At 46.2% G+C, this 16784-nt stretch overlaps 1 protein-coding gene across 3 annotated transcripts in view; it reads left to right on the top strand.

Moving 5' to 3' along the window:
- The window catches only part of pcgf2 (polycomb group ring finger 2), a 41892-nt gene extending 25639 nt beyond the window's left edge, over window positions 1-16253 (top strand). For all 3 annotated transcript variants that reach the window (XM_033034887.1, XM_033034888.1, XM_033034889.1), the window contains 5 exons: window positions 1964-2072; window positions 5508-5550; window positions 6854-6952; window positions 7049-7129; window positions 15038-16253. In XM_033034887.1, coding sequence (XP_032890778.1) covers window positions 1964-2072; window positions 5508-5550; window positions 6854-6952; window positions 7049-7129; window positions 15038-15358 — 653 coding nt within the window. In that variant the 3' untranslated portion in view covers window positions 15359-16253. The remainder of the gene's footprint in view (window positions 1-1963; window positions 2073-5507; window positions 5551-6853; window positions 6953-7048; window positions 7130-15037) is intronic.
- The last annotated feature ends 531 nt before the right edge of the window (window positions 16254-16784 follow it).

The raw sequence follows: 16784 nt of genomic DNA on the forward strand, positions 1-16784 counted from the left end.
TACACTGTGGACGGCTTGGTTGTAATTATCTATCATCTTTTCACTGACTGGATAGCAGGCAAAAAGCTTGACGCTGTACCTCGGAACAGATGACAATAATAATCTAAACTAAACATGGAACAGTACAGCATGGGAACAGACCCTTCGATCCACAATGTCCGTACTGAACGTGATGCCAAATTAAACTAATCTCCTCTGCCTGCAGGTGGTAAAATGAGCAGGTCTGTATTTGAACAGGGGGGGGGGGGGGGGGGAGTTTAAATAAAGAGTGACAGAGCAGGGAGACAATGAGCACAGATAAACCAGTGTGAGGATCATTGTTCACCAAGACAGGACAGGTTTACTATTTTTAACCACATGTGGTGTCTATGAATAAATATATCCATTATTGAGTCCTTCAGATCCTTCAACAAACCAAGCTGACTGCAGCAGCTGGCCAGAGTTTAGTCTCGACCCAAAACGTCACCCATTCCTTCTTTCCAGAGATGCTGCCTGTCCAGCTGAGTTACTCCAGGTTTTTATGTTTCGTTTAGAGACACAGCGCGGAAACAGGCCCCTCGGCCCACCGGGTCCGCGCCGGCCAGCGATCCCCACGATCGTGGATCAACACTATCCCTCATCCACTGGGGACAATTTACATTTTAACCCAGTCAATTAACCTACGTCTTTGGAGTGTGGGAGGAAACAGAGGATCCCGGAGAAATCCCACGCAGGTCACGGGGAGAACGTGCAAACTCCGTACAGACAGCACCCACAGTCGGGGTCGAACCCGGGTCTCCGGCGCTGCATTCGCTGTAAGGCAGCAACTCTATCGCTGCGCCACCGTGCTGCCCAGTTTACACCAGCATCTGCAGTTCCATCCCACACAGCTGCCAGACTTTGACGGTATCACATGTTCACTAATGGCACCAGTGACTATAGACTGCGAGTACAGTAATTAAAACAAGTCCTTTCCAGGAATGGAGTTAGCAAACGAGAGGTGTGCAGAAAGAAAGGCATGCACGTTGGAACATAGAAGCACAGAACGTTACAGCACATGAAGGCCCCTTGGGCCACAATGCCTGTGCTGAACCGAAGTGAAATTACACTGATCTCCTCTGTCTGAGACTGAGCATGAATCTGGATTTGAACCAGGGACCTCGATGCAGTCAAATACTCTACCACTGGGCTATCAAAAATGAATAAATAACTTGCAGATGCTTGAATTTCAGAAATAAAATTTAAAAATGCTGGAAATGATCAACAAACATTAATGAATATTCTTTAACAAAGTATCAATGAAATGTTAAGGGTGGCACGGTGGCGCAGCAGTAGAGTTGTGGCCATCTTACAGCGCCAGAGACCAGGGTTCGATCCTGACAACGGGTGCTTTTTTGTACGGAGTTTGTTCGTTCTTTCTGCGGAGGCGTAGGGTTTCTCCGGGTGCTCCGGATTCCTCCCACATTACAAAGACGCACAGGTTAGTAGGTCACTTGGCTTTGGAACATTTGTAAATTGTCCCCAGTGTGTAGGGTAGTGCTAATGTACCGGGATGGCTGGTCGGCGCGGACTGTGGGCTGAAGATACTGTTTCCGCGCTGTTTTACTGAAGTCTCAGCCAAAGTCTAAAGTCGTTAACTCTATTCATAAATGCTCCCTGACCTATTGTTTGTTGCTGCATTCTCCTCATTTATGGCGTCGTGTTCAGGTTGCATTTTGAGAAATTCTGTGCATCACCTTCTTTAAACTTAAAGTTGTAAAAGTGGGATTGACAAATGGAAATGGAGCTTGATATGTCCACCTTGCAGAATTAGGCCATTCGGCCCATCAAGTCTCCTCCGCCATTCAATCATGGCTGATTTATCTTTCCCTCTCAAACCCCATTCTCCTGCCTTCTCCCCATAACCCCATTGACACCCGTACCAATCAAATCATAAACTCAAGTGTATAACTGAGTACAATGTTTTCTCCTTCTTCCTGAACAGTCACGAATGGTTCGAACGAAGACCGCGGGGAGGTTACAGAAGAAGAAAAAAGAATTATCACAGACGATGAAATCATTAGTTTGTCCTTAGAGTTTTATGAAGGCAACAAGTAAGTTTAATTGTGCTTTCCGACAAAAAGGGTTTGATTGGAACAGCTAACAATGGCCTATTTCCTTTATCCCTATTACTTTTTTTGCATTATTCATTTGTTCTATATCTCTCCACATCACCATCCACATCTCTCGTTTTGCTTTCCACGACACTCACTCTGAAGAAGGGTCTCGACCCGAAACATCACCCATTCCTTCCCTCCATAGATGCTGCCTGTCCTGCTGAGGTAGGCCAGCATGAGGATAATTGTATGTCTTTTGTATAGAAACATAGAAAATAGGTGCAGGAGTAGGCCATTCGGCCCTTCGAGCCTGCACCGCCATTCAATATGATCATGGCTGATCATCCAACTCAGTATCCTGTACCTGCTTTCTCTCCATACCCCCTGATCCCTTTAGCCACAAGGGCCACATCTAACTCCCTCTTAAATATAGCCAATGAACTGGCCTCAACTACCTTCTGTGGCAGAGAGTTTCAGAGATTCACCACTCCCTGTGCAAAAAATGTTTTTCTCATCTCGGTCCTAAAGGATTTCCCCTTTATCCTTAAACTGTGACCCCTTGTCCTGGACTTCCCCAACATCAGGAACAATCTTCCTGCATCTAGCCTGTCCAACCCCTTAAGAATTTTGTAAGTTTCTATGGTGGGAGGAAACTGGAATTTGGCCCATTGAATCAATGCTAGCGCTCAGAGCAATGCTAATGGCCCATCTATGTTCTCAATAGACAATAGGTGCAGGAGTAGGCCATTCGGCCCTTCGAGCCAGCACTGCCATTCAATGTGATCATGGCTGATCATCCCCAATCAGTACCCCATTCCTGCCTTCTCCCCATATCCCCTGCCTCCGCTACCTCCAAGAGCCCTATCAAGCTCTCTCTTGAAAGCATCCAGAGCATCTCGTGGTCTATTCCTTCTTACATGAGCATCAATACCAATATAACTTACTGAGGCTAATTGCATATTGAGAGACAATATGTTGGGGAAATATGTGGTGGGTTGGAACACTGATGAGAGGTAGAATTGATTCATTCAACCAAATGGTGTAAAAATATGAGTGTATTTCTAATGAGAACCGCGATATCCCTTTATATATGTCCTACATTTCCAACGTCTTTCTGTTCTTACATAAATGGAACTGTTTTGTTTGTAGCCATTTGCTGCATCTCACATTGACTGTGACATTGACATTCCACGAGGGCTGCTTTCATCATGGTCAACTGTAAAGCTAGAACCTGCAACAACATACCATCTTTAAGACCATGGGACATCCCCTCATGCTTCACCATACTTTTTGGAGAGTTATTAATGCAGAGAAATCTTGGAACTTACATGCAAGGATCTCACTCAGAGTAGTGCGAAAATGACCAGATAAGCTGCTGGTCAAAGGATTATAGCAGGGCAAGCTAGCGGAGAAATCTTTCCTGTTCCTTCAGCAGAGGTTTAGTGTGTACAACACCAGCAATCTGGAGCAGAATGAATCGACTGGGATAAAGAATGGATCGACCGAGCTTATATTCACTGGCATTTAGAAGGATGAGAGAGGGTCTAATAGAAACATATGAAATTCTTAAGGGATTGGACAGGCTAGATGCAGGAAAAAAGTTCCCGATGTTGGGGGAGTCCAGAACCAGGGGTCACTCACAGTTTAAGAATAAGGGGTAAGCCATTTAGGACTGAGATGAGGAAAAACCTTTTCACCCAGAGAGTTGTGAATCTGGAATTCTCTGCCACAGAAGGCAGTGGAGGCCAATTCACTGGATGTATTCAAACGAGAGTTAGATATAGCTCTGAGGGCTAACTGAATGAAGGGATATAGGGAGAAAGCAGGGACAATGTTGGATGATCAGCCATGTTAATATTGAATGCTGGAAGGGCCGAATGCCCTACTCCTGCACCTATTTTCCACGTTTCTATGTAATCTGGGTGCCATCCTGATCTGTGGCAGTGTGAAGTTTGTGGCATGTTCTCCCCATGTCGCCTATGGGTTTTCCCAAAGGTGCTCCAGTTTCCTCCCACCATAACAAAGCATGCATTAGCCTCTGTAAGTTCTATTGCTGTTGATGCTCATGTTAGAAGGAATAGACCATGAGAACATAAATGGGCCATTGGCATTGCTCCGAGAGCTAGCATTGACTCAATGGGCCAAATTCCTTCCCACAATGCCAAATGGAAATATGGGTGACATTAGTCCATGAACAATTTTTTTAGTTGTATTGTAAAATCTTCAAAAATTATGCAATTTATTTAAAGTGACATGTTGGGCACTTTGATCCTCATTGATATTCTCTCCTTTACCCTGGTCACCGCTTCCTTTAACAAATACACTTTTACTTTTACTGGTGCATTCTATTTACTGATCAAACCAATTCATTGCCAGAACAACAGGCAGCCAACCATGTCATCTCTGGGTGCCCACTCTACCACCCACCAAATGGAGCTGTGTCAGGGCCTGGCAGACATCGACGCCAACAGATACAACAACCTGGCTGCTCAACACCCGGCTTGAGATCTAACTATTCCTTTGGTTTCTGTTTCATTGGCAAGAAGAAGAAGCTAGAACAACGTTGTTATGTTTTTAAACTGTCCATGCTGGTTAATTTAGTTTTTATCCTCTCCACAGATGCTGCCTGCGTTGTTGAGCATATAACACATTTTCTGTTTTTGAAACTAATACTACCCTGAAAACCACTCTCATTTTCGTTAAAGGATTTAAATTTCATTACTTTGTTTCAAAATGAATGATTAAATCAATTGAATATTGCATCTGTTTTTCTTCCAAATTTAACATACTTTCGCCATTCATCTGCAAATTGTGGTTGATGAAAAAAAACCTGACTTTTGATTGTGTTAAAGTTACAATGCATCGCATGTACTGTTTGGCTGAGCTGTTTGTTGCAATTGAGACTAGCCTGAGAAAGCGGTGGAGCGATTTGTGATGCTACTTGGGTATAACACGTGTGTATAACGGCGAACCACTGGTCGGGTGAAATGGGCGGATCAATATTGTACTTTTCACGGGCCTCCTTGGGCTATCCAAAGTCGTGTTTCCTGAACGTGTAGAATGGAACTGCAGATGCTGGTTTACACCGAGGATAGACACAAAGTACTGGAGTGACTCAGCGGGACAGGCAGTATCTACAGAAGGGTTGCGATCCGAAAAGTCACCCATCCCTTTTCTCCAGAGATGCTGCCTGAACCCGCTGAGTTACTCCAGCACTTTGTGTCTATCCTCGGTGTAAACCAACATCTGCAGCTCTATATTTCTGTTGGAGATACAACGAAGAAACAGACAACTCATGGCCCACCGATTTCACGTCGACCATCGATCACGCTAGTTCTATGGCACCCCACTTCCTGTCTATCATCGTGTTTCCTGAAATCTTGTTCAAAAAAATATATTGATCTAAAATGGTCTAATGTGTTTGTGTTCCAGGTCAGAAAAGAAAGAGGTACCGCAGACTGAGGAAACAGACAAAGTGAGTTTCCTAGCAGCAGCGTTCTGCGGGGTTGCCTGAACTATTAAACCAATCCCTATATTTAAAATGCCGATAGAATATCACCTCGGCTACTGCAGGTGCCAATATCGACATGAGGAAAATTCAGACGTGGTACAACAATGTGTATTTATTTGATTTTCGTGCTCAGACTCATCTTTTAAATTGCAGTAATCAAAGAAACTCAGGCTATTAATAATCCAACCGCCCACAGAAAGTAAACAGTACTTAGCAGACATGTAAACAATCTATTCATTCATTCCCCCTTGGCAGTGACATTGATTAAGAAACAAAGCCTTTTAAATTATTTGATTGGAAATTCTAGACTATAATTTGGTTATTGGCAGTGAAATCGTAAAATGTTACATTGCCAGCGGAGGCTGTGATCCGCTCACCCCTTCAGTATATCCCCCCCTCCCCTTCCCGCTCCATATCCTATCTCGTCCACACATTCCCTACAGCGCTGCTAGATTCTTGCCTTCTCGTCCCCATCCAAATTTGCCTTCCCTAACTGTTCCCTAGCAGCGTTTCAGTTTATTTACACTCGCCTTTTTCGAGCTACCCGGTAAACGGCGAGGAAAGTGTGTTTGAAACGTCAAGGGATCGTTGATAAACATTTTAAACGGATTTTAAAATGGAGCACTGTCCCTGACGGACACATGGATTGGCGACGTTTCCAGTCGGGAACCTTCTTCAGACTCCGCTCAGGTAGAGTCTGAAGAAGGGAGTCTCGACCCGAAACATCACCCATTCGGTATCTCTGGAGACGCTGCCCGCCCCGCTGAGTTACTCCAGTATTTTGTGTCTATCTTCGGTTTAAACCAGCATCTGCAGTTCCTTCCAATACATAACATTACGCGAGATAGGAACCTCCGATAACATATTCAAACTGAAAGAATGGAACGATCAGACTTGGAGGCATTTTTTCAGGAATGGCGTTTAGTTATTGTTTTAGTTAAGGGGGTGGGGTTATGGGTCGAGTTTGTGACCGGCGCCTTGACTGTTTTGTCAGTGTTTTTGGTTCAGTGTTGCTAAACCCCGGCTTAATCCCCTCTCTGTTAATTCTTTGACCCTTGAACAAAAGGCCATACCATTAAAGGTTTGAACATAACTCCTGCTGGCACTTTCGTATCATGAGTATGCAGAGAAATCCCGGCCACTACTTTTCTCTGGGTAATAACGCAAAATGAGTTACTTTGATCCTACACCAAACTACAGGAATTGGGGCGCCCATACCCTCACATCCAGCCACTCACCTGCCTTATGTCTCTCTTTCACGCTTTAGGCCAACAGTGTTCGGTATCTCAGGTGTCCCGCCGCGATGACGGTGATGCATTTGGGGAAGTTTCTCCGGAATAAGATGGATATTCCCAGCAATTTTCGAGTAAGTGTTTTGTACCTCGAATAAAGGGAACACATCCAATTGAAATCTATTTTTCTGTTCTTTGTCGTCACTGAAGTCCGTTTGCCTTGATCCTAGATTGACGTCATGTACGAAGACGAACCTCTGAAAGATTACTACACACTCATGGACATCGCGTATATTTATACGTGGAGACGGGTAACTAACACTTTAGTAATGGATCAGGAAATGTTATGGTTGCGTATAGCAACGTGTTTACGAAGCTGAAATTGTTCACATGTGCATGCTCGTTGTACTGCGTTTATCTATACCAGTGATTCCCAACCTGCGGCCATATGGCAAATTTCAGAAATAATTTGGGATTTAGGGGGCCACAGGTTCAATGAAGGGGGCCACAGAGCTCCCACCCTGTTGCCTCCTAAATTTCAATTCTAATAAATTTAAATCTATGTAGTTGAAATATTTTTGATGTTTGTGGAATAGAATAAAAGAGAATATATGTGCAGTTAATAGACACTGATATTTTTATGGAAGGTATTATAATATTGAAGTACTTTTTTCCCGCTAATAATGTCAGGGGTGTGGTGGGTGGGGTGGGGGGGGGGGGGGGCACAGAGAAATTAAAAGATCCCAAGGGGGCCATGAGCTAAAAAAAGGTTGGGAACCACTGGTCTATACCAAGTTTACATCTTTGGAGATGGCGCGGAAGAGGTTTACCAGAATGCTGCCCGGATTAGAAGGTATTAGCTGGAAGGTGAGATTGGACAGACTTGGAATGTTTTCTCTGGAACGTCAAAGGTTGAGGGGGAGATCAGATGGAATCTGTTAAACTGCGAGGGGGCATAGATAGGGTAGACAGTCACGGTGCAAATGTCAAAGACCAGGGGATATCGCTTTACTGTGAGACGGACAATGTTTGCGGGGCATGTTGTTATTTTTTTATACAGAGGGTGGTGAGCGACTGGAACGCGTTGCTGGGGTTGGTGCTGGAGGCAGCTACGATAGTGGCGTTAAAGAGGCTTTAAGATTGGCGGCATGGATATGCAGGGAATGGATGGGGTACGGATCACGTGCGGGCCGGGTGGTTAACTTGGCAACGTGGTCGGCACGGACATTGTGGGCCGAAGGGCCTGCACCCGCGATGCATTGTTCTATGTCCCATGATGTGTTTGGTGTATGTGTGTACGTCAGTGTGTGCACTAGTTATTGCGTACAAACAAAGACAGTGAACTTCATTAGTATATCACCTTCCCCGTCCATTTCGCGACAAACAGACGTGCTCTGGAGGCCGAAATGCTTCTAATAGCGTAATCACTACGGTAAAGTGGAGAATTTAGCGGCCAATATGCAGGCAGCAAGCACTCATAAACATGTATATGATCCTTTCCGGGTAACATGTTTTTCTGATGTTAAGTGATAAATATCAGTCCCAGATCACCTCGTGGTGTGTCAAGATTATTCCCCTGGTTTTTAAAATGCCGACGTGAATTCTCGTCCATTCCCCTGAGAGACTGTACGGTCTCAGATTAAAGATTCTGCTGAACGTGGACACCTCCGGTGTCGGTCAGGCGGCTGAAGGAACAATGAGACTGAGTCTGAAGGCAGATAGACACAAGACGCTGGAGTGACTCGGCGGGTCACGCGGCATCTCTGGAGGACAGGGGTCGGAGGCAAATCATTTCTCCCATTCCTTCGTACTTGAAGTTGAAAGAGAACGATTTGGTGTAGCGGCAAGGCTGGGACGTGATTGTACACGCCACCGTATTCTATATCAGCCCCTGTGAAACGAGGGCTGGCTTCTGTGCCGCCTCAGCTGTCCCGGGCTCCCCTGTCAGGTAACTCTCGGGTGAACTGGAAGGTAGATACAACCTGAGGAAAGCAATCATCTTTCAGCTGTTCAGCCAGGCGTGAAGGAGAGGATATTACAGTCCTTGGTGTACGCTCCCTATTGATGGGGGGGAGGTTGTTGTTTTCTCTCTGTGTGCGAGCTCGTAGCCAGGTGTGGAGACAATCTAAACTGTGCGGTTACATTCGGGTCAGCTTCGCTAACGTTGTCATGAGTATTCACACCCTGAGTTCCTTAATTAGCCCGCACTAAAACGTATTACCCGCACAGTCTATTCATTTAACGCCTTGAGTTGAATGGGGCCATAAGTGCAGGTGTGTGCCTCACCTGATCCATAAGTGCAGGTGTGTGTCTCACCTGAACTCGCCTTTGGCACTTCTCCAACCGGCACTTATCTATCAACACAATCTTTCCCTCCCACCACATTATACACGGTGCCAACAGCGTGTATTCTATTGGGAGACCCTAGGAACTGCAGATGCTGGAATCTTGAGTAAAACACCAAAGTGCTGGAGTAATCCACTGTAGTATCTACGTGCTTATGTACAGGGAACTGTATACACAAATGACTTTCACTGTAGGGAAGAACTGCAGATGCTGGTTTAAATTGAAGATTAAAACACAAAACATTGTTCACACAGAGAATGGTGAATCTGTGGAATTCTCTGCCACAGAAGGTAGTTGAGGCCAGTTCATTGGCTATATTTAAGAGGGAGTTAGATGTGGCCCTTGTGGCTAAAGGGATCAGGGGGTATGGAGAGAAGGCAGGTACAGGATACTGAGTTGGATGGCGGTGCAGGCTCGAAGGGTTGAATGGCCTACTCCTGCACCTAATTTCTATGTTTCTATGTTTCTAAATGCTCAGTAGCTCAGTGGGACAGGCAGCATTCCTTCTGGACGTTTCGGGTCGAGACTGAAGAAGACTGAAGAAGAAGAAGAAGAAGACTCCAGAGATGCTGGCTGTCCTGCTGAGTTACTCCAGCATTTTGTGTCTATCTTGAATATCGCTGTACCTCGCTAGGTGCAAGTGAAAAATAAAGGACCATGCCATACCATAACTCAGCAGGTCAGGCAGCATCTGTGGAGGGAATGGAAAGGGGTCCGCTAACTAAAACGTCCACAGAGAGACATTTCCACCACAGATGCTGCCTGACTCGCTAAGTTGCCTCGGCACTTAATATTTTTCCAGGGGTAAAAGGCAAATTGTGCAAATACCGTAAAATTAACACAAAGTTGCTGGGATTAGATTGGATACAAATTTTCAATATGCACAGTGCAGCTGCTAGGCATGTAATTATTGACCTGAGCTCCTGGACAACAGGCGCCCGTCACCCTCACACACCCACATCCTAAACCTAAAGCGTTTAAAATCGATTGGAGATGTGGATGAAGTTATTTATCAGGGGTGGATTATTTTGAACGGTTGAGTCCGAATCAAAATTGGATTAATGCCTAAATTTCACTACAGCTGGATAGACAATTCTGTGTGTGTGCGTGTGTGTGGGCGTGGGTGTGTGTGGGCGTGGGTGTGTGTGGGCGTGGGTGTGTGTGGGTGTGTGTGTGTGTGGCGTGTGTGTGTGTGGGTGGGCGTGGGTGTGTGTGTGTGTGTGGGCGTGTGTGTGGGCGTGTGTGTGTGCGTGTGTGTGCATGTGCGTGTGTGTGTGGTGTATGTGCGTGTGCGTGTTTGTGTGTGTTTGTATGTGTGTGTGCATGTGTGTGTGTATGTGCGTGTGCATGTGTGTGTTTGCACATGCGTGTGTGTGTGTGTTTGCATGGGTGTTCATGCGTGTGTGTTCGTGTTTGAGCATGTCAGAGAGAGCTGAGTATATATGTACACGCATATGTACATACATAGTAATCTCTACACACGTATGTACATACATGCTCGGCATGTCCCTTTGATATAACATTTCTAAGAAGCATTCGGAGAATGCTGCCTGGATTAGTGGACACGAGCAACAAAGAGAGGACAAACTGGGGTTGTTTAGAATGCTGGAGGCTGAGGGGAGACCTGACAGACGTGTATACAATTATGTGTAAGAAGGAACTGCAGATGCTGGTTTAAACCGAAGGTAGACACAAAAAGCTGGAGTAACTCAGCGGGTCAGGCAGCTTCCCTGGAGAGAAGGAATAGGTGATGTTTTGGGTTGAGACATCTGAAGAAGGGTCTCGACTCGAAACGTCACCCTGCTGCCTGTGTCGCCGAGTTACTCCAGCTTTTTGCATATGCAATTATGAGGCATAGATAGGGTAGACAGTCAGAACCTTCCCCGCAGGGTTGAAACATTAAAGATAGAGGGCATAGTTTTAGGGGCTTTTAGTTAGTGAGGGGCTTGGAATGTGCTGCCAGGGGTGGTGGTGGTGGAGGCAGATACGATAGTGGCGTTTAAGTGGCTTTTAGATAGGTACACGGATTAGCGGAATTGGGGGATATTGATCTTGCACAGGCGGATGAGCTTAGTTTATGTTGGCATTATTTTCGGTGCAGACACTTTGGGCTGAAGGGCCTGTTCCTGTGATTTACTATGTTCTATGTTCTATTGAGCAGGGAACTGCAGATGCTGGTTTACACCAAAGATTGACACAAAATTCTGGAGTAACTCAGTGGGACAAGCAGCATCTCGGGAAACAAGGAATGAGCGACGTTTTAGGGTCTAAAGAGGGTCTCGACCCGAAAGGTCACCCATTCCTTCCATCCAGAGATGCTGCCAGTCCCGCTGAGTTACTCCAGCATTTTGTGTTCATGTTCTATGCTGGACGACTTTTTCCCCACGATCTAAGGCTAAGCGGCCAATGACTGAAACGTGTGTGTTTCATAAACAAGCGAGGCCCCAACACAATAGTATTTTGAAACATCTACTATGTGGGTAGGGGTTGTTGAGAAACTGTCGAGTGATGCTCTGTAGATAGACACAAAAAGCTGGAGTAACTCAGCGGGTCAGGCAGCATCTGTGGAGAAAAGGAACAGGTGACGTGTCAGGTCATAGAAACATAGAAACATAGAAAATAGGTGCAGGAGTAGGCCATTCGGCCCTTCGAGCCTGCACCGCCATTCAATATGATCATGGCTGATCATCCAACTCAGTATCCTGTACCTGCCTTCTCTCCATACCCCCTGATCCCTTTAGCCACAAGGGCCACATCTAACTCCCTCTTAAATATAGCCAATGAACTGGCCTCAACTACCTTCTGTGGCAGAGAGTTCCAGAGGTTCACCACTCTCTGTGTGAAAAATGTTTTTCTCATCTCGGTCCTAAAGGATTTCCCCTTTATCCTTAAGCTGTGGCCCCTTGTCCTGGACTTCCCCAACATCGGGAACAATCTTCCTGCATCTAGCCTGTCCAACCCCTTAAGAATTTTGTAAGTTTCTATAAAATTCTTAAGGGGTTGGACAGAAAACAGGTCGAGACCCTTCTTCAGACTGAGAGTCAGGGGAGAGGGAAACGAGAGATATAGATGGTGATATAGAGAGATGTAGGAGAAATGAATGACAGATATGTGAAAAAGTAACGATGATCATTGTTAGCTGTGGACGAGGTGAGACCGACTTGTACTGTGTTCGGGGGTGCAGGTTAGAGGTGGCGTTTTCAATGATGGTAACAATGGCTGTTTGTGAAATGTGTGCGAACCTCAATATCCACAGCCAAGGACAATAGCAAGCTGAAATATTGGACATATTGATGTCTTCAGGAAACCTATTAAGGAGGTTGGCGGTGGTGGAATGCAAGCTGGTTTATTGCAGGGGCTGGACTTCAAACGTCTATATAATATTTCAAACACAACACAAAGTGCTGGAGGAACCCAGCGGGTCAGGTAGCATCTGTGAAAGGAACGGACAGGGGATGTTTCCGGTCGGGACCCTTCATCAGGTGTATCCTGTCCATTGACTCCATAGATGCCGCCTGACCTGCTGAGTTCCTTCAGCACTCTGTGCATTACTCGATTCCAGCCTCTAGGGCTCCTTGATGTATTTGTACACCGTAATGCCTGGCAACTATAATCTGAACACTGTTATCTTCCTCCTCGCTCTACCTGTTGTATGGGCGTTTGGCTTGTTTGTTTTCATATGCAGCATGATTTGACTGTACGCATGCAGGTACAGCAGGCAGTGAAGAAAGCGAATGGCATGTTGGCCTTTATAACAAGAGGAATCGAATATAGGAGCAAAGAGGTCCTTCTGCAGTTGTACAGAGCCCTAGTGAGACCACACTTGGAGTATTGTGTGCAGTTTTGGTCCCCTAATTTGAGGAAGGACATTCTTGCTATTGAGGGAGTGCAACGTAGGTTTACAAGGTTAATTCCCGGGATGGCGGGACTGTCATATGCTGAGAGAATGGAGCATACTGGGCTTGTACACTCTGGAGTTTAGAAGGATGACAGGGTATCTCATTGAAACATATAAGATTGTTAAGGGCTTGGACACGCTAGAGGCAGGAAACATGTTCCTGATGTTGGGGGAGTCCAGAACCAGGGGCCACAGTTTAAGAATAAGGAGTAAGCCATTTAGAACGGAGACGAGGAAACACTTTTTCTCACAGAGAGTGGTGAGTCTGTGGAATTCTCTGACTCAGAGGGCAGTGGAGGCGGGTTCTCTGGTTGCTTTCAAGAGAGAGCTAGATAAGGCTCTTAAAAATAGTGGAGTCAGGGGATAAGGGGAGAAGGCAGGAATGGGGTACTGATTGGGGGTGATCAGTCATGATCACATTGAATGATGGTGCTGGCTCGAAGGGCCAAATGGCCTACTCCTGCACCTATTGTCTATTGTCTATTGTCTATTGACTGCATAGCTTGCAAACAAAGTTTTTCACTGTATTGTGGTTTGCTTTGGTACAATGAAGGGCGGTGACAGTGGGCGTAGCACAGTGGTGTAGCTGCTGCCTCACAAAACCAGAGACCCGGGTTTGTCCCTGACTTCTGAAGCTATCTGTACGGAGTTTGTACGTTCTCCCTGTGACCGCACGGGTTACTTCCGGGTGTTCCTGTTTCCTCCCACATCACAACGACGTGTGGGTTTGCAGATTAATGGATCGTGACTGTGCAGGAAGTAGATGGGAAAGTGGGATAACATAGAACGGGTGATCGGGTGGTCAGCGCGGACCGGAGGGGCTGAAGGGTCTCTATCCACGCAGCTTCTTTCAATCAATTTAATGAATCAACATGTCATTACTTATTTGGATAGCGGGCAAACAAAAATATTTCATTGTAATTAAAAAAGGAACTGCAGATGTTGGTTTACACCAAAGGTGGACACAAAGTGCTGGAGTAACTCAGTGCGTCAGGTGGCTTCTCCTGAGAGAAGGAATAGGTGACGTTTCGGGTCGAGATTTTTCTTCAGGCCCGTCTAGTTTCAAGGATGGTGGACGTGTACTCGGTGGGTAGCAGGGCCTGTTTTCATGCGGTGTGTCTAAACTAAGTCTGGACTTTGGTGAAAAAAACAGGAGAGTAGACTATTATCTGAATGGTGGCCGATTAGGAAGGGGGAGATGCAACGAGACCTGGGTGTCATGGTACACCAGTCATTGAAAGTAAGCATGCAGGTGCAGCAGGCAGTGAAGAAAGCGAATGGTATGTTAGCATTCATAGCAAAAGGATTTGAGTATAGGAGCAGGGAGGTTCTACTGCAGTTGTATAGGGTCTTGGTGAGACCACACCTGGAGTATTGCGTACAGTTTTGGTCTCCTAATCTGAGGAAAGACATTCTTGCCATAGAGGGAGTACAGAGAAGGTTCACCAGACTGATTCCTGGGATGTCAGGACTTTCATATGAAGAAGGACTGGATAGACTCGGCTTGTACTCGCTAGAATTTAGAAGATTGAGGGGGGATCTTATAGAAACTTACAAAATTCTTAAGGGGTTGGACAGGCTAGATGCAGGAAGATTGTTCCCGATGTTGGCGAAGTCCAGAACAAGGGGTCACAGTTTAAGGATAAGGGGGAAATCCTTTTGGACCGAGATGAGAAAAACATTTTTCACACAGAGAGTGGTGAATCTCTGGAATTCTCTGCCACAGAAGGTAGTTGAGGCCAGTTCATTGGCTATATTTAAGAGGGAGTTAGATGTGGCCCTTGTGGCTAAAGGGATCAGGGGGTATGGAGAGAAGGCAGGTACAGGATACTGAGTTGGATGATCAGCCATGATCATATTGAATGGCGGTGCAGGCTCGAAGGGCTGAAAGTCCTACCCCTGCACCTATTGTCTATGTTTCTATGTTTCCTTCCTACACATGTAATAATGGTTGTGTTTCCTCTTCTGTTTGTAGAACGGCCCTTTACCTCTGAAGTACAAGGTTCAGCCCGCTTGCAAGAGGTTAAAACTCAGCCACCCCAACGAGGACTTCGCCAATACCAGTATGAACTCGGAGAGTGACTCTGTGAGTGACAAGGGAAGTCCAGTGGCCGTTCCTTCCACGTCCTCCTCGCTGCCGAGTCCCGTGACGCCCGCGCTCTCCCCCAACTCCCAGTACCCGCACGCAGCGGCCTCGGCGGTCAACGGCAGCACAAACTGTCACCAAATGCTACCGACCGTCCTCAGGGGCCGCAAAGTGACTGTCAACGGCTCCGCCGCCCCGGCCTCTTGCTGAAAGCCGGGACCAACCCCCGTGGGATTCACGACAAGCTACGAGGAAGAGGAAGAACGCCCTGTATAATACACACCGCGCGACTGACCGAACGACCGACTGACCGACCGGGCACCCGAGCTGGCCGCCGCCCGCCGCGCCCTTTATTAAATGTAATATATATATTCTGTTTAGCAATATGGTTATTGTCAGAAACCTTTGTATTTCCCCACACAGCTTTTTAAATGTAAACGGCCAAAATGCACCTCGAGGTTATGGTCCCAGAAGCTTTGAATCTGGTCATCCATTGCCTCGACTTGCAAACCTTCAGTATAGTCGATCCCTCTTAAATGGAGCGCTGTTGGCAGTGCCGTTCAGTATGGGGACCGTGTGTGTCCTACAGTGTGGGCACTGTGTGTGTGTGTCCGCTGGAAAAAACAGGCACTATGGTCTTCCCTTTCAAAGGGAAAATTGCCTCAAAAATAATCTCATGAGTTCATAGGTGATAGGAGCACAATTAGGCCATTCGGCCCATCAAGGCTACTCCACCATTCAATCGTGGCAGATCTATCTTCCCTCTCAACCCCATCCTCCCCATAACCCCAGACACCCGTACTAATCAATAGTTACAGTTGTTACAGAGGGGACAAACCTCGTTATAGCCTCCCCGAACTCACGCTATAACAAGTGGTAAAAGGCAGAAGGAAGGAACTGCAGATGGGCGTTTATCCCAGAGATAAACACAAAGTACTGGAGTGACAGTGGGTCAGGCAGCGTCTCTGGAGGAAAAGGCTGGGTGACCAAGGACTGGAGACAGATCCCAACCCGAAAGGTCATCCATCCCTTTTCTCCAGAGATGCTGCCTGATCCTCTAGTTACTAGCTAGATGCAGGAAGATTGTTCCCGATGTTGGGGAAGTCCAGAACAAGGGGTCACAGTTTAAGGATAAAGGGGAAATCCTTTAGGACCGAGATGAGAAAAAAAAAATTCACACAGAGAGTAGTGAATCTGTGGAACTCTCTGCCACAGAAGGTAGTTGAGGCCAGTTCATTGGCTATATTTAAGAGGGAGTTAGATGTGGCCCTTGTGGCTAAAGGTATCAGGGGGTATGGAGAGAAGGCAGGTACAGGATACTGAGTTGGATGATCAGCCATGATCATATTGAATGGCGGTGCAGGCTCGAAGGGCCGAATGGCCTACTCCTGCACCTATTTTCTATGTTTCTATGTTTCCAGCATGTTGTGTCTATCTTTCGTGACAAGTGATGTCCTTTGACTTTCAATCTCATGCACTGAAGAGGGGATTTGCAGATGATTAGAGTAGAGTCGAGTGTTGGGAGACACATCTCGGCAACACTCCTTTTGAATGATATCAAGAGACTTCGCATCTGAAAGATGTGGCATTGTGGTCGATAAGACGTGACCTGTAGATAATTGCACACATCTAAGTT

Source organism: Amblyraja radiata, chromosome 16 (genome assembly GCF_010909765.2).
Source record: "Amblyraja radiata isolate CabotCenter1 chromosome 16, sAmbRad1.1.pri, whole genome shotgun sequence".
NCBI lineage: Eukaryota > Metazoa > Chordata > Chondrichthyes > Rajiformes > Rajidae > Amblyraja > Amblyraja radiata.